The following is a 24,331-nucleotide window of genomic DNA, read 5'->3' on the forward strand; positions in this document are numbered from 1 at the left end:
CAGCCTCCTGAGTAACTGGGATTACAAGCGCATGCCACCACACCTGGCCAATTTTTAAATTTTTAGTAGAGACGGGGTTTCATCATATTGGTCAGGCTGGTCTCAAAACTCCTGAGCTCAGGTGATCCGCCCACTTTGGCCTCCCAAAATGCTGGGATTACAGGTGTAAGTCACCAAGCCCGGCCAGTAGTTTTATTTCACTTTTATTTTAATAAGATTCCTGAACACCATACAATCCTTGAATCGTGGTTGTTACCAAAAAATCAAGTACCAAGTGGCTGGGAAGCATTGTCCCAAATGCCTTTAAAGGCATATTCTCACAAATGTTCATCTTTCATGTACCCTTGGCTTTAAAAGAACACATCAAATTTTACATAATCATATAGGTATGTGAGTGATACACAAATGCGTTCTTGCACGTCATTATAAGGCTATTAGTTTGTTCTATGCAAGCATATACGCTAAGCTTAAATTTATCTTCTTCAAAAGCCACCTCTGCTCCTGCTATGAGGTTTTAGATCACCCAAGTTGTACATTTCCTAAATCCCTCTTCAGTTCCCATTCCTATTCTGTTTTTGTGCAAATCCAAGTTTTCTCCTAAGACTTCTCTAGCATCTCTAGAAGATAACTTCTCCCGACAATTCCAAGAAATCCATGAGTAAGGTACTTAACATAACACATTCATGAGAAGGGTTGGCTTGTCCTCTGTGCTTTTCCTTCCTTCCTATAAACATGTGCAGATGGCAGGAAAGTCCCCCCACCTCCACCCCTCAACAGCGAAGCTTCTGAAGATCCCGACAGAAGGCCTGGCAGCCATCTCCAATCATTCTTCTGTTTTTTGATGTGTGGCTTTTGATGAGAGAACAGTGATATGAACACCCTCTGCAACAAAGTGACTTTATTAAATGATACATTGAAAGTATAAAAAGTTGCCTCAGTACAAACAAATTACAGAATAATGTACACAAAAGCACTATGGACTACATGTGACAATTCTATTTGACTTCCATCTTGATGATTTTATATCAGTATCCAAAATTATATACTCCAGCATTTTTTCCGAATGTAGTCTTACATGATTGGAATTCCCGAGGTAAACTAAGTGTCCACTGCCAACATCCTTGGACGAAAACCAAGTCCCCCGGGAGAATTCAGATATTTATATTCACACATACAATACAATGGAATTCATCATTGTAATCAGATATTACAGATTTAAAAATGGAAAATGGACTCTTGCAATACTTGTGCATCCATATATAATTTCACCAGCAGGGACTCTCGAAATGTTGTGTAAGTGTAGTTTAAGTGCATTTCATTAATAAGTTTCTGCGTTTAGATAAAAATTCCTGGCTAATCTGTAAGAAGTGAACACTGACTAGCGTCGCCAAATAGAAAATCAAAAGTTTCAACAATTTGCAAAGCAGCACAGAATTGACGCCCTGAAGAGGATGCCAATTTTGCTGACTACAGCTCTTACCACTCTTCTCCATGGAAGACCTTTAAGCTAAATGTTGTCAGTGTTTAGGTGTGCAGGCAAAATTTAATTCTGAATATACCATCGAACTTTTGCCAATCAGGAGCTGTCTACCATCATAGTCAGTTGTTTTCAATGAAATGAGCCTGTGGACACTACTTTAAAAATACTTCTTTAATAAATATCAAAGTAGCGTATTAGAGATAGCACATACTATTTTTCTATCCCAAGAATAAAAATTGATGTTTGATAAGAGTTTCGGAGCCCAAAGAAGTAGGGGGCTGGCCCTCTTCTGGCTCATCTGTGATTGCACAACCGAGGGCCACACGGAGATTAAACAATGCCATCTTTGAAAAATTACTTTCTGGTATTTCTCCCAAAGCCTGTCTCTTCATGCTTACTTCACATTCTTTATCTAATAAAATAACCTCTTTGTTTTATTTACAGAAAAATTATTACAGCAAATTTACTTCCCCTCTACCTTTTAATTAAATCTTCCAGTAAGCCAAAGTCTAAGGAAAGAAAAAGCACATTGTTGCCTATTGAAAAGGTAATACAAAGCCCTTTCATTTCCTTACAAACTTTAAGTGCCTTTACAATACTTCCTAAATGGCTGGGCTCAGTGGCTCACACCTGTAATCCCAGCACTTTGGGAGGCTGAGGCATGCACATCACCTGAGGTTAGGAGTTCAAGACCAGCCTGGCCAGCATGATGAAACCCCATCTCTACTAAAAATACAAAAACTAGTCTGGTGTGGTGGCACAGGCCTGTTGTCCCAGCTACTTGGGAGGCTGAGGCAGGAGAATCACTTGAATCTGGGAGGTGGAGATTGCAGTGAGCCGAGATCATGCCACTGCACTCCAGCCTGGGTGACAGAGTGAGACTCCATCTCAAAAAAACAAAAAATAGTTCCTAAAAACAATACTTTTTTTTTCAAGTCAAATCCAATAAGCTAGATGACAGAGTTAGCGTTTATTCACAAATGTAGTTAAACATGAGGGGTATTTTGTAGAAACTCAAATTTCTACAAATATTAGTGGTGCATTTTGGTAACACTGGGACAATAAATAAGTTATTTAATAATACAATTTTAAGATAAAAGGTACCCCAAACAAAGCATTATCTGTTGACTGCCTGAGAAACATGAAGCTCTTCAATGTTAGTACTTTTCCGCTCCTCCTTTCTTAGGTGCTCATCTGAAATGCACAGAAACCAATGTTAATACTTATCCCAAGTCAAAACATGCAGATAGGTAGACACAGCTACAAATATTTTAGGATGTTACATATTTAATATTCTATGAGTACTTTAGATGGTTTAGGACAATGAAAAAAACTCATTATTTTTTAAACACTATTGAAGAAATCAGAGCCCAGGCATGGTGGCTCATGCCTGTAATCCCAGTACTTTGGGAGGCTGAGGTGGGCGGATCACCTGAGGTCAAGAGTTATAGACTAGTCTGGCCAACATGGTGAAACCCTGTCTCTCCTAAAAATACAAAAATTAGCCAGGCGTGGTGGCAGGCGCCTGTAATCCCAGCTACTCAGGAGGCTGAGGCAGGAGAATCGCTTGAACCTGGGAGGCAGAAGTTGCAGCGAGCCAAGATCGTGCCATTGCACTCCAGCCTGGGCGACAAGAGTGAAACTCGGTCTCCAAAAAAAAAAAAAAAAAAGAAAGAAATCAGAAATGTCTGGCATTAGGGACTCTAATTATTCAAAAGAGTTTCTTGACTTTTTTTTTGAGTAGCGTACAACCCACAGTAAACCCATGCGTAAGTAGTTACAAACCTCTCTCTTACATGTAAGGAATGAAATTTGCAAGAAAGGACAAGGTGTTCAATCAGCATTTTGAGGGTTGCCAAAGCTCTTCAATTACAACACAATGAAAAGCACTTCAAATAGGATCACCTGAGGTCAGGAGTTAACGACCCTGTCTCTACTAAAAATATAAAAATTAGCCAGACGTGGTGGCGGGCACCTAAAATCCCAGCTACTCGGGAGGCTGAGGCAGGAGAATCGTTTGAACCCAGGAAGTGGAGGTTGCAGTGAGCCGAGATCGTGCCACTGCACTCCAGCCTGGGCGACAGAGCAAGACTCCATCTCGAGAAGAACAACAAAAAAAAGAACCTAGAGACTAAAAAAAGAACCTAGAGACTTAATATCCTAATGCAACAAAAATGTAATGCAAAAGCTAGATTCTTGAGAATATATGAACCCCAAACACTTCCTACAACTGACAAAACATCTTTCTTGCAACAATTTTGATAATAGGAAAAAACATATACATAAATTTAGATAAGCTGCTAGAAAATGCAATTTTATCACTGGATTTTCTAATTCTACAATGTCATTATACACACGCTTTGTTAGTTCTCAGCTGCTTATTCTTAGTGCCAATACTACTTTAAGGGTCTGGAAAACAGATGGAAATCTCTCTCCCCTTATTTTAGGTAACTTTGCTGGACAGAAAAAAAATTAACAATTTCCTCAGAAGGCAACAATTTTAGGTCTTCTAGAAAAGTGTTATAAAAAATGAAGTCTATTATGCTTGATAGATGTGCAATAAAGTTAAGCTGATGATTGTCCCTATTATAAAAGTCTGGTCTTTCATTTACAATAAAAATCTTCACCAGGAATGTAGTCCCAGCTGTAGTCCCATCTACTTGGGAGGCTGAGGTGGGAGGATCACCTGGGCCTGTGAGGTCAAGGCTGCAGAGAGCCATGATTGTGTCACTGCACTCCAGCCTGGGTGACAGAGTGAGACCCTATCTATTAAAAAGAAAAAAAAAAAAGAAAAAAAAAATGTGTGTGTGTATATATATATATATATATATATATATATATATATAAAAAATTGAATAGCAAAAACTACTTTGCCTTCAAGATTACAAGCACTAACAGCAGCAGTACAAATGCACTGGCTGTCATTTCAAAGGTGGGTGTGCCTACATAAACCCTCTTCATTTTTTTTCAGCACTGAAAACTTGGATGAGAGAAGCACTTTTTCATCTTGGCATGCTTTGGACTTACTTCCTTCTTTCCTTTTTTTCTTTTTTGAGACAGAGTCTTGCTCTGTCACCCAGGCTCGAGTGTAGTGGCGTAATCTCGGCTCACTGCAACATCCGCCTCCTGGGTTCAAGTGATTCTCCCGCCTCGGCCTCCTGAGTAGCTGGGACTACAGGCGCACACCACCACGCCCAGCTAATTTTTGTATTTTTAGTAGAGACAGGGTTTCATCGTGTTGGCTAGGCTGGTCTCGAACTCCTGACCTCAGGTGATCTGCCCACCTCCACCTCCCAAGGTGCTGGGATTACAGGGGTGAGCTGCCGTGGCCTGCCCTGAACTTGTTTTCAAATAAAAGCCAATTTAGTTTCAGGGTTTGATATTTCTGTTGAATGAGCTTCTGTGGAGACAAGGTGCTGTGATGTAGAGAATAAGGATTTTAGTATCTTCATAACCTTTTCAATGCTGTCAAATACGAGTTATGGAGACAATGAGCTAGAGCTGAGGAAGTAAATGGAAAGCTTAAGTGTGTTACTGAAACATGACGCAATTCTGGCTGACAACTTTCAAGGCACTACACAAAGAGGTTGTGTCAAGAAAATTTTTGATGACCAAGAAAATAATTTGCAAAATCACTGTTCTTCCCCGATTCATTCAGCAGTCATCCTCATTTCTGAGATGTCTACAGAGCTTTCCACAGAACAGGCACCCAAGGTGGCTTTACTGACTTGAACTCGATTCTGATGTTCCTGGCAATTTAGTGGTGCAGGGGTCATGTGTCTAGGTGTCTCTTTCCCTCCCTCTCTCCATAAATACCTTTCTCTCTATGCTGTATGCGTAATCTACCGCTTTCATCTCAGAAGAACAGAAATTGGTTAGGAAATAGCGTTCCTTATAACTTTCTTACTAGTCATGAGCCGTGAGTATTAACAAGGCTGATTATGAAACTTACAAACCAGAAAGTTATTTCTCAAGCAGTTATTTTTCTTTATGGGACTGATAGTATCAATGACTTGGGGTTGCTGTGTTAAGAAGTGTTAAGGTGTACAATATCCACTGGTGACAACTGAACTCAGAAACCCATATTGTCATATATTCTTGGTAAGTGTATAGACTGATAAAGCCTTTTTGGAGGGGAATTAGATAATATCTACTATATTTTTAAATATGCATATCCTTTGAACCAACAACTCTATTTTAGGCATCCACACAAGAGAAACATGTAGACAAAGATACAATGTTACATCACAACACTGTAATGTGTGGACAATACTTAAATGTATGGACAAAAATACAATGTTACATCACAATACTGTAATGTGTGGATAATACATAAACGTGTGGACAAAGATACCATGTTACATCACAATACTGTAATGTGTGGACAATACTTAAATGTGTGGACAAAGATACAATGTTACATCACAATACTGTAAAAGCAAAATATTTAAAACTACATAAGAGTGATTATAAGGTGGGGGACTAGCCTGGGCAACATGACAAGACCCTGACTGCAAAAAATTAAAAAATAAGCGAGGTGCGGTGGTGCACCCCTATAGTCCCGGCTACTTGGGATGCTGATGTGGAAAGACTGACCCCAGGAGTTTGAGGCTACAGTGAGCTATGATTGTGCCACTGCACTCCAACCTGGATGACAGAGCAAGACCTCATCTCTAAAATTAAAAAAAGGATGATTATAATAATAATCTGGAATATGAAACAAAAGTTAAAAATGAGATCTACATGTATCAACAAGTGAAAAAAAGCAAATTGCAGGATAACGTGCACCATAACAATGCATATATATTTAAATACATAGAAATGAGTCCCAAAGGGGCTGGGCATGGCCAGATGCAGTGGCTCATGCCTGTAATCCCAGCACTTTGGGAGGCCAAGGCGGGCGGATTGCCTGAGGTCATGAGTTGGAGACCAGCCTGGCCAACACAGTGAAACCTCATCTCTACTAAAAATACAAAAATTAGGCAGGTGTGGTAGCACATGCCTGCAGTCCCAGCTACTTGGGAGGCAGGAGAATTGCTTGAACCTGGGAGGCGGAGGTTGCAGTGAGGTGAGATCGTGCCATTACACTCCAGCCTGGGTGACAGAATGATAGTCCATCCAAAATTTAAATAATAATAATACTAATAAAATAAATAAAATAAAATAGAAATGAGTCCCAAAGAATACCCTGCAAACTGCTAACAGGGATACCTTCTATAAACAGGGAGAAGAATTGAGGAGTTAGGGAGAGGCAAGAAGGAACAAAGGAAAGTTAAAGGGAACTTTTTACTATTTAAAAAATTTAGAGATTTACTCATGTATCTGCACAATTAATGTTTTATTTTGCTCATTAAGTACTTGCCAATTAGTAGGCAGTAATGTCAGTTCCTTACCAATCCCTAAAAAGAGAATTTGGAAAACTTCTCCATAATCTATATATGGAAAGGTATACGGGAATAGCAATCAAATGTGCTGATTCTGCTACTAATTATCTGCTACAGGCCTCAGATGAGTTACTTAACCTCTTACTATTGGAACCTTCTTAAAGTTTTCTCAACTATAAAATAAGTAGGTGGGAATGACTTATTTTCCAACGTTCCATCCAGTTCAGCATTCTAACATATATAAAAAGATATCTCCTAGTGCAGTCAGAAACCACCTCCAAAAGAGGTTATCCTGATTCACTGTTTACTTTTAGACCTCAAGAGACACCAAGCATCTAACATGGTCACTACTGGTCACAGCAGTTTAGGAAACTACAAAGGCAATCCACATTTTAGGCGTTTCCTAAAAGTTCGTGTCAACATTCAAGATTTACATTTGTTCTGATAATTGAAAGCCTAAACTCCACCTTTAACTGTCCTTAAAAATTGACCAGCTCTTGGCTGGGCGCGGTGGCTCAAGCCTGTAATCCCAGCACTTTGGGAGGCCAAGGCAGGCAGATCACGAGGTCAGGAGATCAAGACCATCCTGGCTAACACAGGGAAACCCTGTCTCCACTAAAAATACAAAAAATTAGCCGAGTGTGGTGATGGGTGCCTGTAGTCCCAGCTACTTGGGAGGCTGAGGCAGGGGAATGGCATGAACCCAGGGGGCAGAGCTTACAGTGAGATGAGATCACACCACTACACTCTAGCCTGGGCGACAGAGCGAGACTCTGTCTCAAAAAAAAAAAAATTGATTAGATCTCTACCACAACTGCAAACACTGAGCTATAACCCACTCAATTCAAATGGTGAAAATGGGATCCCATTGCTGGGATAATAAAAATAACTGAGGGCCAGGTACAGGCTCGTGCCTGTACCCCAACACTCTGAGAGGCCGAAGTGGGAAATCACTTAAGAACGAGTTCAAGACCAGCCTAGTGAACATAGTGAGACTTCCACATCCACAAAAATTAAAAAATTAGCTGGGTGTGGTGCCTGAAGTCCTAGCTACTTGGGAAGCTGAGGCAAGAAGGTGAGAGGATTGCTTGAGCCCGGCAGTTCAAGGTTACGGTGAGCTACGATAGCACCACTGCACTCTAGTCAGGCAACAGAGTGAGACCCTGTCTCAAAAAAATACATAAAAATTTGAAAGCTACTAAAAGCGCATTTAAAAAACAGGCAATCTGAAAGAAATGTGTGCCATTCTCCTAAGAATCTGTAACTTGTAGGTAACTTCCACTCTAACATAAACAGTATCCTAAAAATGCAAATGACTTCTCTATCTGTATTTAGCAATCTTAGCTTTTATTTTGCAGTCATGGAGAGGAAAAAAAAATCACTTGATAAAAAGCTATTTATTCAGTATACCAAGGATCTAAGCTGCTCCAAATACTTATAATTTACATGAAAATTGGAGTTTTCAGTATTTTTTTATTTTACTTTTTAAAAATTTAATTAATATAATTTTTTAATTAAAAAAAATAGAGATGGGGTTTCACCATGTCACTTAGGCTAGTCTCAAACTCCCGGCCTCAAGCGATCCACCTGCCTCGGCCTCCCAAAGTGCTGGGATTACAGGAATGAACCACTGTGCCTGGCCTGGAGTTTTAAATACTTCTATAAAGAAATTACATCTAAGAATTCTGCCCAGTTATGCCTCCCACCCTTCCCTGTCCAAGATTCTTTCCAAAAAGCTTCTGTTTCTTGGAGTAACACAGGCTAGCCACATTAGATATAAGCAGAATTAAACTCTGACTCCAAAGCTCAGTAGAGACTCCAAAAGAAAAATTTAGAGGAAGAAAATATACTTGCTGACAGCTAAATGATGAATCTTGGAAAACTCATACCCATTGGCTTTCTTCTACTAGGTTGTCTGCCAAGACTTGGGTCTGAAGGCTGAAGTGAAGGCCCTTTCAGAAATGCATTCTGGATGCCATCCTTAGTTCCATGCAAGAAATGGGCTAAAATCCCATATAAAAGAGGTCTATAGCAGGAAGAAAACAAAACAAAACCGAAAGCTAATAAATCTGCATAAACGGGAAAAGCTTAAAACATTTATTCTTTAAAAGGTAACCTCTGACATCAAAAAGACCAAGTGATTCACTAGACTTTAAAAAGCTGCATGATTATCCAAACTGCAAATTGTTCCTACTTTTAAATTTAAGAGTACCACTTAATTTCACGACAATTTTAAAACCCAGAGAAAACGTGTTAACAATTTAAACCTCATCTACACTGAAATATCATTTCTATCAATCTACAGGAATTTATCTTTTAAACTCCAAAGTCCAGTAGAATATTTCCCAATACCTAACCCCATCTAATACACAACAGGTATTCAATAAACCCCTCTTGATTAATAAGTCCTTGCCCTGAAAAAGTCTTAGGTCCTGAGAGCCAGGTGACCTGAGTTCAAATCCTGGCTCTGCCATTTGCTAGCTGTGGGACTCTGTGTAAGATTCTTAACCTCTCCAGCCTCATAAATGTTTCTTCCTTTATAAATTAGGATAAGCACCGTCCCTCCCTTATAGGGCTGTTATGCACTAAATGAGTTAATAAATGTCAAGTGTTTTTTACTGTGCCTGGCACATATGAAATGGTATATAAATGTTAGCTCCTGTGTAGCTAACATTTATTTAGATTAATATTTATATTACCTAATATTTTAAAATCTTCTTTATAGTTTACAGAATGCATACCTCTTCTCATCGGATCCTCATCGTGTAATGTCAAAATCATCAACCGCGATTTATAAAGGAGAAAACCACAGCCAGGAGATTTGCTAGAGATTCCCTCAGATAGTAAACAAAGTTTACACTTGAACCCCAAATCCCATATTGTTTTCCTTACAGTGTGCTGCCTGGGGATTTATATTAGTACTCTTGTATAAAGGAAAACTGCTCTGCTGACAATAAAGAGTGGCACAACGGAAACGTTTTCCTTTGTTTCCAATCTCAAATTTGAAAACACAATTAAAAGGATTTAATCTTTATTTTTAATTTTTGTGGGTACATAGTAGGTGTATATATTTGTGGGGAGGATTTATTTTTTGAGATATGTATCTATTTACTAGCTGGTATAATGGTTTACAGTACGACACTTCCTTCCAAAGATGGAATCTCATTGCTCTCTCTGAGTGTGAGCTGAACTCACTTCTAACTGGCAGAAAGCTGACTTCAGAGGCCACGTGGTAATGGCCCTGTGCCTTCTTCCTTGCTTTCTTTCTTGGATTGCTACCTTTGGGAGAAGTCAGATGCCTCAGGACACTTCAGCAGCCCTGGAAATTTACATGCAGTAAGGAATTGAGGCCACCTGTCAGTATCATTATGAGTTTGGAAGCAGATAGTTCAGCCACATTCAAGGCTTCCAACTACAACCTTGTCTGGCATCTTGACTCCAACCTCACTGGGGAGCCTGAGCTAGACTTAGTGACTAAGCCGATCCCAAATCCCCAAATATTCCACAAATAATCTATGTTGTTGTTTTAAGCTACCAAATTCTGGAATAATATCATACTAATTTTTCCATGCCGCAGGGAAACCAGGAAAGTAAGTTTCTTTATTTAATAAGATGCCACAACTCTTATGAAAGCGTCACCTAGTAATATAAAACAGGTCTCTTTGTTTACTTTACAGTAATCTTCCCCGAAGTGTTAACTGGTTCAAGATGATTTTTAAATGTTAAAAGATTTATTTTTTTAATTAATATTCAATAAAATTTACTTGTGATTAAAATTTTGGGTTGGACATGGGGGCTCAGGCCTGTAATCCCGGGACTTTGGGGGGCCAGCCTGGCCTCAAGCAGGAGTTTGAGACAGCCTGAATATAGCGAGTCCCCTAGCTCTACAGCAATTTTATTTTAAATTAGCCACACAAGGTAATATGCACCTGTGGTCCCAGCTACTTGGGAGGCTGAGGTGAGAGGATCGCTTGAGTGCAGAAGGGAGAGGCAACTTGCAAATTCATGGCTTAAGGTTTATTTTTTAAAATAAGTTTCAAAAAGATAATTTAAAGAAAAGTGCAGCCTCACAATAATTTGCCTGTAATTCTGAAATGCAAAATTCTGAAAACTGGATTCTCTTCATATATCTGGCAAAAAATCATCAGATGGCAAGGGTTGACCTAACAAGGCTATTACAGACTTTATCTTACTTTGTGTGAAAATATTAACGTGCCGGGTGTGGTGGCTCAAGCCGGTAATCCCAGCACTTTGGGAGGCCAAGGCAGGAGGATTATCTGAGGTCGGGAGTTCAAGACCAGCCTGACCAACATGGAGAAACCCCGTATCTACTAAAAATACAAAATTAGCCAGGCGTGGTGGCATGCGCCTGTAATCCCAGCTACTCAGGAGGCTGAGGCAGGAGAGTCACTTGAACCCAGGAGGCAGAGGTTGCAGTGAGCTGAAATCATGACATTGCTCTCAAAAAAAAAAAAAAAAAAAAAAAAGAAAATAGTAATGTGATTGTGGAACACTACTTTAGGACTCCCTGGCACATATATGTAGTATTTGGTATATGTACCATATTACTTTTTTTTTTTTTTTTTAAAGAATTGAAGTCCCAGGCCAGGCACGATGGCTCACACCTGTAATCCCAGCACTTTGGGAGGCCGAGGCAGGAGAATCATGAGGTCAGGAGATCGAGACCATCCTGGCTAACACGGTGAAACCCCGTCTCTACTAAAAATACAAAAAATTAGCCGGGCATGGTGGCACGCGTCTGTAGTCGCAGCTACTTGGGAGGCTGAGGCAGGAGAATCGCTTGAACCTGGGAGGCGGCGGTTGCCGTGAGCCAAGATCACGCCACTGCACGCCAGCCTGGAGGACAAGAGCGAGACTCCGTCTCAAAAAAAAAAAAAAAGAATTGAACTCTCGCTGTGTGGCCCACACTGGAGCGCAGCAGCAAGATCATGGCTCACTGCAGCCTCAATCTCCTGGATTTAAGCAATCCTCTTGCCTCACCCTCCTAAGTAGCTAGGACTACAGGCATGTCATTTTAAAACCTGAAAACATTTGGATTTTTAAACATATATCTGGCCTCAGTGGTTTTAGATGCAGCACTGTAGATCTGTAAGTAAATAATATGAGTAATATGTGACTATGGCAAACTTTGTGAATGTCAATCACTGAAGCGTGAGAAACAAGGGCTTAAAAAAGTTACCTAACTTTTAAAAAATAAAGCTGTTTCAGCAACTTTTTTTTTTGCTTCCTCATCCTCTCTCAAACTTACTTCTTTTTTTTTTTGAAACGGAGTCTCGCTCTGTCGCCCAGGCTGAGTGCAGTGGCGCGATCTCGGCTCACTGCAAGCTCCACCTCCCGGTTTGATGCCCATTCTCCTGCCTCGGCCTCCAAGTAGCTGGGACTACATGCACCCGCCACCTTGCCCAGCTAATTTTTTGTATATTTAGCAGAGACGGGGTTTCACCGTGTTAGCCAGGATGGTCTCCATCTCCTGACCTCGTGATCCGCCCGCCTCAGCCTCCCAAAGTGCTGAGATTACAGGCGTGAGCCAATGTGCCCGGCCTTCTTTTTCAAAAAAATATGAAACATTTCACGAATTTGCGTGTCATCCCTTTGCCGGGGCCATGCTAATCTCTGTACCACTCCAATTTTAGTATATGTGCTGTTAAAGTGAGCACAAACTTCTTAATACTTTCGTCTGAAGTAGGTATCTCAAAAGCTACCAAGAAGCCAGTAAGAGTATAATCATTGCTTACTTCCATCAACTGCTAAATGTAAAATGATGTCTTGTATTAAATGATGTAATACCTTACTGCTCATCCTAAGTCACGCTTAGATTCCTCCAATTATTTTGCCCACTCTTCTCAATTATACAATTTTTATACTTTTCAAAACACTTGTTAACAGGTGCAGTGGCTCATGCCTGTAATCTCAACACTTTGGAAGGCCAAGGCAGGTGGATAACTTGAGTCGAGGAATTGGAGACCAGCCTGGCTAACATGGTAAAACACCATTTCTACAAAAAATACAAAAATCAGCCAGGCATGATGGTGCATGCCAGCGCATGCCTGTAATTCCAGCTACATGGGAGGCTGAGGTGGGAGAATCCCTTGAGCCCAGGAGTTTGAGGCTGCAGTGAGCCATGATCAAGCCGCTGCACTCTAGAGACCTGGGCAACAGACTGAAACCCTGCCTTGAAAAAACAAACAAAAAAACCTCACAGCACTTAGGGAGGTGGAGGTGGGCAGATCACTTGAGGCCAGAAGTTCGAAAGCAGCCTGGCCAACATGGTGAAACCCCATCTCTACAAAAAAAATATGAAAAAAAATTAGCTGGGCATGGTGGTGCACACCTGTAATCCCAGCTACTCAGGAGGCTGAGGCAGAATCACTTGAACCTGGGAGGAGATTGCGGTGAGCTGAGATGGGACCACTGCACTCCAGCATGGGTGACAGAGTGAGACCCTATCTCACAAAAAGGAAAAAAGAAAAGAAAAAGAAACACGGGAAGATGAGGAGAAGAGAAAGAGGAAAATGTCATAAAGGAGTTACTATCTGAACAGGGCCAACAGAAAGGAAAGATGCTCCAATAGAAGTTAAGAGGGAGAAAGGTGATCTAGGGCTTCTAGGATAAGGGAATGGTTTACAAGGCAAAGAAGCATAAAGTTGCAAAGTGTCTTCCAGGCACAATCAGAAATCAGGTGTGAGCAGATACAACAACAGACAGGGGTAGAAAGATAGAGGCGTAAAGTGCTATGTTAAGCAATTGGGACTTCACTATACACACAATGACAAAGGTAGTATATGATCCTGGAACATTAATTTTACACAAGGATTTGTGGGAGAGTTAAATTTAACTGGAATGTCATTTAAAACATTTGTATGGTAAAGCAAACAACTTTCAGAACTTTTTTTTTTTTTTTGAGACAGGGTCTGGTTCTGTCACCTAGGCTAGAGTGCAGTGGTGCGATCTTGGCTCACTGCAACCTCCGCTGCCCAGGTTAAAGCGATTCTCATGCCTGAGCCTCCCAAGTAGCTGGGACTATAGGCGCACACCACCATGCCTGGCTAATCTTTTTGTATTTTTAGTAGAGATGGGGTTTTGCCATGTTGACCAGGCTGGTCTCGAACTCCTGACCTCAGGTGATCCGCCTGCCTCAGCCTCTGAAGTGCTGGGACTACAGGCATGAGCCACCGCGTCTGGCTAGAGATGAGGTTTCCCCATGTTGTCCAGGCTGGTCTTGAACTCCTGAGCTCCAGTGATCCATCCACTTCAGCCTTCCAAAGTGCTGGCATTACAGGCACGAGGTACCTCACCTGGCCTTAAGAACTTTTAGGATGAGAAAACATAAGGCTTCAAAGAAAGTTCTAGATTTAAAAAAAGGCTGCTTTAAGCTATGCTCTCAGGTCTCCTATGTACTTTTTTTTTTTTTTTTTTTGGCCATACAGGGACTCTCCAGAAAAAGTTTAAGCAACATTGAAATAGAAAAAAAAATGAAGAAAACTAGAAAGTGGTCATCCTCCTTTTCAAAGCACAGTTGGTGAGAGGAGGTACACAGAGGGCAAAGGAGAGAGTGATAGTAACGAAAGCTGTGGGCCGATTCAGTAATCTTGGTAGAAAAAGGAATTCAAGCAGAAGCTTGGGGTTGGAAGTTCATAGGTTTTTTTGTTTTTGTTTTTTTTTTTTAGGAGAGGAGAGATCTGAGTACATTCCTAAGTTGAAGTGAAGGAAGAGTTAAATATGAAGAAAACAACTGACAAGGCAAAGCCTCAGAGGCCAGGCACGGGGGGCTCACACCTGTAACCCTAGCACTTTGCCTAGAGGCCAAGGCAGGAAGATCACTTGAGGTCAGGAGTTCCAAGACCAGCCTGGGCAACAAAGTGAGGCCTTGTCTCTACAAAAATAATTTGAAAATACAAATAAAAGTTGAAATTATAAATTAAAAAAAAAAAAAGAACAAAGCCTTAGAAGGACAAAGGATCAAGAAGTCAAAAGGAGCTAACCCCAGAAAGAAGATGCTTAGTCACTCTGAAGCCATGAAATTTTAGCTTCAGCAAACAGATCTTATCTGACTTATTCACTGCTGCACACCCTGGATTTAGTACAATGCTTGACACACACTAGATCTGAATAAATACTTGAATTAAAATGAAGTAAAACCACCATGGTGCAATTATGATTCTAATGCAATATTTGGAAACTTCTTTAAAAAAAATTCTTACATTGTATTATCCTTTGATTCTTCAAATGCATTTAGTTCATGGATGAGAAACTGTCTGTCCAATGGAACTACAGGTTGACCAGATTCTGGGAGAAATAAATTCATGAGAACACTGAGTCTATTAAACTAAAAAGCAAATAAGATTTTGAAAAGAATCACTTTACCAGACATACACTTTTCAGATTTTGGAAGAATGATGACAACACATACCAAGACAGATCAAATTGCCTGTGATTTTATGACTTTCAAAATATCGCTTTTGTTAAATGCATGTCTTAATACAGTTTAACATAAATTCACTTTTTAAATTCCCCAGGGTTTGGTTGGAAAAATACCGTTTCTATATCCAAATTATACTACTAAATTTTAGAAGTCTGTTTATCAATAACTTATTTTTGAAAAGAATATCCATTTGGTGACAATAATTATAAATAAAAATTAAAGTTAACCTGAAGTGTGGGGCAACTGGAACTTTCACACTTTGCTGGTGGGAAAGCACAATGGTACAGCCACTTTGGAAAACAGTTGAGCAGTTTTCTTACAAAGGTGAGCGTGCACTTAACCACACAACCCAGCAATCTCCCTCTTAGCTTTTTAACCAAGATGAATGAAAACTTATGTTCTCATAAAAACCTGTATGTAAATGTTTATGGCAGCTTGATTCCTAATTGCTAAAACTAGAAACAACTCAATGCCCATCAACTGGTCATAGATGAGCAAACTAGCACAGCCACACAATAGAACAGTGTTCAAAGGAAAAACAAAGATGGCTGAATCTTGAATGTATTATACTAAGTGAAAAGACGCAGACTCAAAAGGCTACATCCTGTATGGTTCCATCTACAGCAGGGGTCCCCAACCCCTGGGCCACAGACTAGAAACTGGGCCGCACAGCAGGAGGTGAGCAGTGGGCAAGCAAGTGAGCAAAGCTTGATCTGTGTTTACAGCTGCTGCCCATCACTAGCATCACTGCCTGAGCTCTGCCTCCTGTTGGCAGAATTAGATTCTCATAGAGGCGTGAACCCTATTGTGAACTGCACATGCGAGAGATCTGGGTTGTGCACTCCTTATGAGAATCTAATGCCTGATATCTCTCACTGCCTCCCATCACCCCCATATGGGACCGTCTAGTTGCAGGAAAACAGGCTCAGGGCTCCCACTGATTCTACATTATGGTGAGTTATATAATTATTTCATTATATATTACAACATAATCATAGAAATAAAATGCACAATAAATGTAGTATGCTTGAATCATCCCGAACCATCCTCCCAGGTCCATGGAAAAATTGTCTTCCACGAAACTGGTCCCTGGTGCCAAAAAGGCTGGTGATATCTTGATTGTAATCTGGCAGTAATTACACAACTGCAGGCATTTGACTAAAGCTATAGAACTGTACAGTTTAAAAGGTAAATTTTATTATATGTAAATTATATCCCAGTTTTTTTAAAAAAGCCAAAACATTTAATATGAAAACTTGACTACTATCACTATATTTCATTCTAGTGAAGCCTAAGTCCCCTAACTGAAATTTTCATAGTTTCTTCTTTTCTGGGTGTAACTGGTATCATACAGCCATCTATAACAAACAAAGGAAAGTAGAGATGCTGATATCAAAGATCCTTAAACCATAAAAATCATGAGTCTATGTAGTTAAGATGTATGTTTAAAATTAAATAAAGGATCTGTAATGAAAAATTCTAACTTCACAAAGAATTCACTCTCTCCTGCAAAATCTACTTCCTGGCCTTGTTACTTTGCTGAGGCTCATCTCTGAGGCATAAAGTAGTCAAAGCAGAGATGGAACCTGAAACGAGGGAATCCGATGACACACAGTCAGGGTGCCTCGGACCAACCCCCAGCTGCATCCCCCACCCCACCAAGTCCAGGAGTAACCAGGATTCTGACTTATTTATATCCAGTCTCTCCTCACTTTTTTGAGAGAAGACATTTAAAAAGTCAGCAGAAGATATTAAAAATATTCTCACCACTCAATAACTGTTACACTTGAAGAGAAAATTTATTTCTTAAGAAATAAAATTCGACAGATAAAGGGAATTTATCTTTAACTGCCCACCCCAACCCCCAATATCATTCTCTGCCTCCTATCACTAGGATGAGTTTGGAGTTTCCCGCTGATAGAGTCTGGATATTTGTCTCTGCCCAAATCTCATGTTGCAATGCACTCCCCAGTGTTGGAAGTGGGACCTAGCGGGAGTTGTTTGGGTCATGGGGGTGGATCCCTCATGGCTTGGTGCTGTCCTTACCACAGTGAGTCGGTTCTCATGAGATCTGGTCATTTATAAGTATGTGGCACTAACCTTCCCCACCCTTGGCCCCTGCTTTCACCATGTAACGTGCTTGCCGCAGTGAGTAAAAGCTCCCCGAGGCCTCCCAGAAGCTGAGCAGATGCCAGTGCCATGCTTGTACAGTCTGCAGAACCATGAGCCAAGTAAACCTCTTTTCTTCAACCGGGCGCGGTGGCTCATGCCTGTAATCCCAACATTTTGGGAGGCCGAGGCGGGCGGATCACGAGGTCAGGAGATTGAGACCACCCTGGCTAACACGGTGAAATCCCGTCTCTACTAAAAACACAAAAAATTAGCCGGGCATGGTGGCACGTGCCTGTAGTCTTAGCTACTTGGGAGGCTGAGGCAGAAGACTCGCTTGAACCCAATGAGGCAGAGGTTGCAGTGAGCCAAGATCACCCCACTGCACTCCAGCCTGGGTGACTGACGCAGGAAGACTGCTTGAGCCCGGGAGGTCAAAGTTGCAATAAGCCATGATCGCACCACTGCAGTCCAGCCTGTGCAACAGAGCGAGATTCTGTCTCTGGAAAAAGAAAAAAGAGACAGGGTCTCTCTCTGTTGCCCAGACTAGAGTGCAGTGATGCGATCATGGCTCACTAAAGCCCAGAGCACGTGGGCTCACATGATCACCCCCTCCCGGACCCGCGCTCAGCCTCAGCTAGGACTACAGACACGTGCTACCATGCATGGCTAATTTAAAATTTTTTTTTCCAGAGATGGGTCTCCCTGTGTTGCCCAGGCTGGTCTCGAACTCCTGGGCTCAAGTAATCTAGCCTCGGCCTCCCAAAGCACTGAGATTACATGTGTGAGCCACCCACCCAGCCTATTTTTTAACAAATAATATATTTAATCTGCGTATATTTTCAAAGCTTAATACACAGGAAAAAATTGGTGGCAAACAGGACAAAATGTCAACAATTGTTTATTCTCAGTTACAGGAATTATAGATGATTTTTCCAAGTATATGCCTAGTTTAAGTGATTATTTAGTTATGTATTTTCCCTTGTGAGAATCTGTTTAAGCTACAGAAAGAACCCATGTGATTTTTGCGTCCCAGTCACCCAGATGGCACTGTTTGGTAAGAGAATTAGATTTCTAGGATAAACAGTTTCTGAGAATTGGGGAAAGGGAAGAAACAGAGTTTATGTGATAAACAATAACCACTTACCTGCTATGAGGACAGATGCTGTATACTTATATTTGTTGAATTCTAAATACTCTCGAATTAATTCATTAATTAGAAGGTTTTCATGAGACAATGATGGTCGGGGTTCACGGTCATCATCTAGGGCACTGAAAACTTCAGCTCGGATCCTTGCTTTTAAATGCCCTAATACCCCCTTTTTTTCCAAGGTGTCCTTTAAAACTGTTCGATATAAAATATTAAGGCTTCAGTTACAGAGTAATTTGTCATTCTTAGGCATACTTTGAAAAGAAATGTTGAAAAGGTAAATGGTACAAAAGCAGCTCTCAATCTAAACATTGTGACAAATTATTAAACAATTACGCTAACTACTACCAGCCATGTTTATACTAAAAAATATAGTTCTCATGTTGCAGTGATTTAGTCTTAATGTATTTGAGCAAATTCAAGTTTATTCCTACATCATCAGCACTGTCAGGGGCTGTAGTCTAATAAATATTCTTTTTTATTTTGAGACAGAGTCTCGCTCTTTCGCCCAGGCTGGAGTGCAGTGGCACGATCTCAGCTCACTGAAACTCTGCCTCCCAGGTTCAAGCAATTCTCCTGCCTCAGCCTCCCAGGTAGTTGGGACTACAGGCATGTGCCACCATGCCCAACTAATTCTTTTTTGTATTTTTAGTAGAGACAGGGTTTCACCATGTTGGCCAGGATGGTCTCGATCTCCTGACCTCGTGATCCACCCACCTCGGCCTCCCAAAGTGCTGGGATTACAGGCGTGAGCCACCGTGCCCGGCCAATACATAATTCTTTAGTGAGGGGAAAAGGCGGGGGATAGAATTATAGTTGCTTACTGCGACCTGAACTTAAGCCCCAGTATCTCATATATTTTCAAGAGTGTCTGCCACTGAACACAGGTTCTGCTTGTCACTAACAACCTCTGGTCTAGAAAGATGATTAAAGAAAACAACTACATTCCATAAAAGAAGTCTGTTGGGTTACTGTGTAAAAACTTTTGATGGCAGGGCATGGTGGCTCATGCCTGTAACTCAGCACTTTGGGAGGCTGAGGCGGGCGGATCACGAGATCAGGAGATCAAGATCATCCTGGCTAACAGGGTGAAATCCCCGTCTCTACTAAAAACACAAAAAATTAGCCAGGTGTGGTGGCACGTGCCTGTAGTCCCAGCAACTTGGGAGGCTCAGGCAGAAGAATTGCTTGAACCTGGGAGGCGGAAGTTGTAGTGAGCAGAGATGGTGCCACTGCACTCTAGCCTGGGCAAAACAGTGAGACTGTCTAAAACAACCAACCAACCAACCAACCAAAAAAAACACAAACCTTTGATAATCCAGAAACCTTTAGGGAGTGAAAAGGTGTCTTGGGTTTTCGTTGTTGTTATTTTGAAACAATCTTGCTCTGTTGCCAGGTTGAAGTGCAGTGGCACGATCTCAGCTCGCTGCAATCTCCAGGCTCCCTGGTTCAAGCGATTCTCCTGCCTCAGCCTCCCGAATAGCTGGGATTACAGGTGTGCGACACCACAACCGGCTAATTTTTGTATTTTTAGTAGAGACAGGGTTTCACTATGTTGGCCAGGATGGTCTCCATCTCCTAACCTCGTGATCCACCCGCCTCAGCCTCCCAAAGTACTGGGATTACAGGCATGAGCCACTGCACCCGCTGGCCTCGTTGTTTTAAAGACAACTATGAGTTAATTCCTTACAACAGTAGGATTCTGAAATTTTAAGCCTAGTTAGAAATCTACCACATGACTATATCAATGCCATCTTAAGGAGTCAGGGATGTATATGCAGAATGTCAGTCTAACTTACTGATTAGCCAGAGTCACCATGACAAAGCAGTTATGATCATGGGATTTGGCTGTACATATTTAGTATAGATAATGGGGATCTTAGGACTGAATTGGCACCATCCCTTGTAGTGATCTGGAACCATCCCTTGTAGTGATCTGGAACCTTCTATTTTCAAACAGTTCCTACTGGCTAAATGACAACTTCAGAGAATGAACACATCTCATCCACAGAGTCAAGAACATAGCAAGAGCTCAGTAGGTGTCACCTAGAAGGATTATAATACATTGCTGTATACTACTGGGAAATCAATGTAGTTTAAGAGTGTTCTGCACCCTGCCAAAGGCACCAAGTAAGCACACCACAATAACAAAAATCCATAAAGACAGCCCAGGAGCTTATCCAAGTCAGTATGGACATAAGATCTTTCTACGCTTCAATAAATAACATCAACAACAACCCTGGATCATATGACTAAAGGGACAGAATCTTCACTGACTTTTGACCTTTCTTTCCTCTCATTTTTAAAGCATCCCTTCAACCTTCTTGCAGATAGGTTAAGTACAGTTATCACCTGATCAGAGTTTGCAACAGGCCCATAAAAGGAAGGTACAGCCTTATTGTACTCTTAGAATCATAACTGAACCCCTATTCTCTAATTCCATCTTTGGAAATTAGATGGACAGATTTTGTCACTGGCAAGGATCCTGTCCCAATTACTCTGTACTGCACACAGGACAGCCTCAGGCTGGACAGAGAAACGAGAATTAGTGACAGCGTAATGAGGAAAGCTAGCATGTCTCATCGGCACCTCAGTGGTGGATTACCAACCCATGCCTCAGTTGCCTTCTCTAAAATAATGAGCTCTACGTCTCAGAGACAGAACCAAGTAAGGAGGAAAAATATGATCGTGCTTAAAAAAGGTGAAAGCCCATAAAATGTAAGGTAACTGGCTGGCAAACAAGTTTTCACCGGGTTTCTTTCGGAGGTCCATAGCATTTTACCTTTCCCTCTATTATGCTTAGAACACTGGGCCATCAAAACTTCTTCGGAAAGGTCTTAACCTTGCTTACATTTCAAGAGTACCTTTTTTATTTTATTTTATTTTTTAATTTGTATTTTTTTTGAGACAAGGTCTCATTTTGTTGCCCAGGCTGGAGTGCAGTGGCACCACTGTAGCTCATTGTCACCTCTATCTCCTGGGCTCATGCGATCTTCCTGTTTCAGCCTGTGGGGTAGCTGGAACTACAGGCACAGGCCACTATGCCCGGATTTTTTTTTTTTTTAAATAAACATGGGGTCTCACTATGTTGGCCAGGCTGGTCTTAAACTCCTGGGCTCAAGCGATCCTCCCAAAGTGTTAGGATTACAGGCATGAGCCACTGTGCTTGGCCCATTCCAAGTGTACCTTTAAATCCTCTGAAAATGTATGCAATATTACATGTGATGTGTATTTCCCCGGGAACAGGATCTGTAGATTCATGTGAAGTCTGTTCTTGTGGACAGATGCATGCCTGTTCTGTTTTATAATTGTTCACCAGCCCTGTGCCCCAAATACACACTTTTATACAAGTCTCCTTTCTAAACTCTCTAAGAATTACTAGTTTAAACCCTGGGTTCCCTGCAAACTGGAACTGGTTTTATTTATTGGACAGCAACATTGCTCAGTGATTAAGACCCGGCGCTCCAGTGCATCACAACTAGGTTCCCACGCTGTGTCTCTTTCTAGTGAAATCACTTTGGGCTATTTCACTTCTCAGTACCTCAGTTTCCCAATCTATGAAATGGGCATAGGGTTGTTACAATCAGGTAACACACAGGCTGAGTAGTGCCTGACACATGAGGCTCAATGATAACTATTATTACTATTATTTGTCTGGACATTTGCTTCAAAGTAAACAGTGTACAAACGTCATTAATGACTCACACATAACTAGCTTAGAGTATCTTTTCCTGAAAAGACAGGAGAATGGCCAGGCCAGCAAACTTTTTGCCTCTAGTTTCTTCCGATGAAAAAGGGGCCAGGCGCTCACGCCTGTAATCCCAGCACTTTGAGGGGGCCAAGGCGGGAGGATAGCTTGAGACCAGGAGTTCGACATCAGCCTGGGCAATACAGCAAGACCCCGTGTCTACAAAAAATAGAAAAATTAGCCGGGTGTGGTGAAGAGCTCCTGTATTCCCACCTGCTCTGGAAGCTGAGCTGGGAGGATCGGTGGAGTCCCGGAGTTCGAAGCTGCAGTGAGCTGTAATCGCGCTACTGCATTCCAGCCTGGGCGACAGAGATTCTCTCTTTAAAAAAAAAAAAAAAAAAAAAAGCAGGGAGGAGAGGGCTACTTAACAGGTTGTTGTAAGGATCCAACGAGACAACCAAGCAAATTGTTTAGGGCAGTGTCTAACCCAACAGGGGTTGTGGGAATTGTAGTCATCAGCCCTGAGTGCCAAGCCTGGTCCAAGTCCTCCAGCCCCCAGCAGGGTCCAAGAACATGCGCCAGGGGCCCAAGATGCAGGCCTGTAGGCCTCTTAGATGCTTGAAGATTATGTAACTCCTCCTTTAGCTCCAAACTGGCTTAAAACTCGCCAGTGGGCAACATCTTCCCCCATAAGAGCTCCCCACGAACCAGCCGAGACAGCAGCCAGACGCTCCCCGCAGGCCCTCACGCCGAAGAATGACGCCTGTAAAAGCCAACCCATGTGTTCCGCGCGCTCTCCTCCCGTCCCATCCTTTCCACAAGATGAAGGCCCGATGCTTCCCATGTGGAGGCCTCCCTGCTCGCACTCACCAGCCTTCAACTCCGCCACAGTCGCCATTTTTCAACGGCCGCCAGGGGCGCGCCTCGGCCCTGTGCACGCGCAGCTCCGCCCCTCTCACCCTGCGGCGTGGTCTGTAGCCAATACGCGCACAGCTCTCGCCCCGCCTACTTCCGCCCCTCTCAGTTTACCCGCTCTGCGGTTGAGTGGGTGGTGAATGTCGACCAGAGACTCCACCAATCAGCGAATGCTCTCGGAGGGCCCAGTTGAGTGAGACGGGAGTGGGGGCGGGGACTGAGGCAGTTGATAGCCCTGTGGGTGCTGCTGGCACCTTAGTGCTTAACTTTAGCCGGCTGAGTTTTTCATTGTCTCTGCAGCCTCAAGTACCAACTGCTAATAGTTACCACCTATTAACCCTGTGGTTCTCAAACTTGAGCATGAATCCTCATCACCTCAATGACTTGTTTAAACAGATTGCTTGCTAGTCCTCCGCATGGAGTTTGTGATTCTGTAAATCTGGGGTGAGGCCCTAGAATTTGCATTTCTATCGAGTTCCCAGGTGGTACTGGTGCTGCTGGACGGTCTGGAGATCACACCTCGAGAACCACTGTATTAAGCACTTACTGTGATGCCTTAGCGCATTATTTCCTTATGATCACGCCATTTTTACAAAGAAGGAAACAGAGTCCTCCATCGCTGAAGAGACTTAACCAAGGTCACCAGCCTGTCCTCTTCCACTCGCACTTACACAGTGCATGTAAGGAGTCCAGGAGCTTTTTATGGAACTAACTAATGAAGGAATAAGCTCTAACATCCCATGGAAGTAAAGGAAAAGGAACAGGGGAATAATGTACCCTAAACTGAGTGTGAGGTTGCAGGATTCCAGTTGTAATGCCGGGAAGATCCAAACACTTGGCTAAATAATAAACATCGATTAGACGTACACCTAAGAGTGGCCGGGCGCGGTGGCTCACGCCTGTAATCCCAGCACTTTGGGAGGCCGAGGCGGGCGGATCACGAAGTCATGAGATCGAGACCATCCTGGCTAACACGGTGAAACCCCGCCTCTACTAAAAATACAAAAAATTAGCCAAGCGTGGTGGCGGGCGCCTATAGTTGCAGCTACTCGGGAGGCTGAGGCAGGAGAATGGCGTGAACCCGGGAGGCGGAGCTTGCAGTGAGCCGAGATCGCGCCACTGCACTCCAGCCTGGGCGGCAGAGTGAGACTCCGTCTTAAAA

At 42.1% G+C, this 24,331-nt stretch overlaps 1 protein-coding gene and 1 non-coding gene across 5 annotated transcripts; both read right to left on the reverse strand.

Moving 5' to 3' along the window:
• Positions 1–883: 883 nt before the first annotated feature.
• Positions 884–24,322, reverse strand: LOC129050717 (centrosomal protein 20). Of its 4 annotated transcripts, XM_063717206.1 has the most exons (7): positions 23,125–23,242; positions 22,528–22,613; positions 18,564–18,761; positions 17,408–17,668; positions 15,087–15,171; positions 8,754–8,890; positions 884–2,674 (listed from the first exon to the last, which is right to left on the reverse strand). In XM_063717206.1, exons 4-7 carry the CDS (start codon positions 17,529–17,531, stop codon positions 2,598–2,600), a joined length of 423 nt encoding a protein of 140 aa, XP_063573276.1. In that variant the 5' UTR covers positions 17,532–17,668; positions 18,564–18,761; positions 22,528–22,613; positions 23,125–23,242; the 3' UTR covers positions 884–2,597. The 4 variants fall into 4 exon arrangements, with proteins under 4 accessions (XP_063573276.1, XP_054389589.1, XP_054389588.1 ...); XM_054533614.2 differs by lacking the exons at positions 17,408–17,668; positions 22,528–22,613 and adding an exon at positions 22,923–23,017 and having other exon boundaries at positions 23,125–23,210; XM_054533613.2 differs by lacking the exons at positions 17,408–17,668; positions 22,528–22,613 and having other exon boundaries at positions 23,125–24,322.
• LOC129050986 (U6 spliceosomal RNA) lies at positions 12,439–12,542 on the reverse strand. Its single transcript, XR_008514915.1, has one exon. It is a non-coding gene; the product is annotated as a U6 spliceosomal RNA (small nuclear RNA).
• Positions 24,323–24,331: the final 9 nt, after the last annotated feature.

This window comes from Pongo abelii, chromosome 18 (assembly GCF_028885655.2).
Source record: "Pongo abelii isolate AG06213 chromosome 18, NHGRI_mPonAbe1-v2.0_pri, whole genome shotgun sequence".
In the NCBI taxonomy this organism is placed as follows: Eukaryota; Metazoa; Chordata; class Mammalia; order Primates; family Hominidae; genus Pongo; species Pongo abelii.

Coding starts and splice junctions, on each gene's coding strand:
- LOC129050717 (XM_054533613.2), bottom strand. CDS start 23,152: ATGGCGACTGTGGCGGAGTTGAAGGCTG. Junction 8,891..15,086: donor GAATCAAAGGATAATACAAT/GTAAGAATTTTT, acceptor TTCCTGCTATAG/ACCTCTTTTATATGGGATTT. Junction 2,675..8,753: donor TAGTAGAAGAAAGCCAATGG/GTATGAGTTTTC, acceptor TGTGCATTTCAG/ATGAGCACCTAAGAAAGGAG.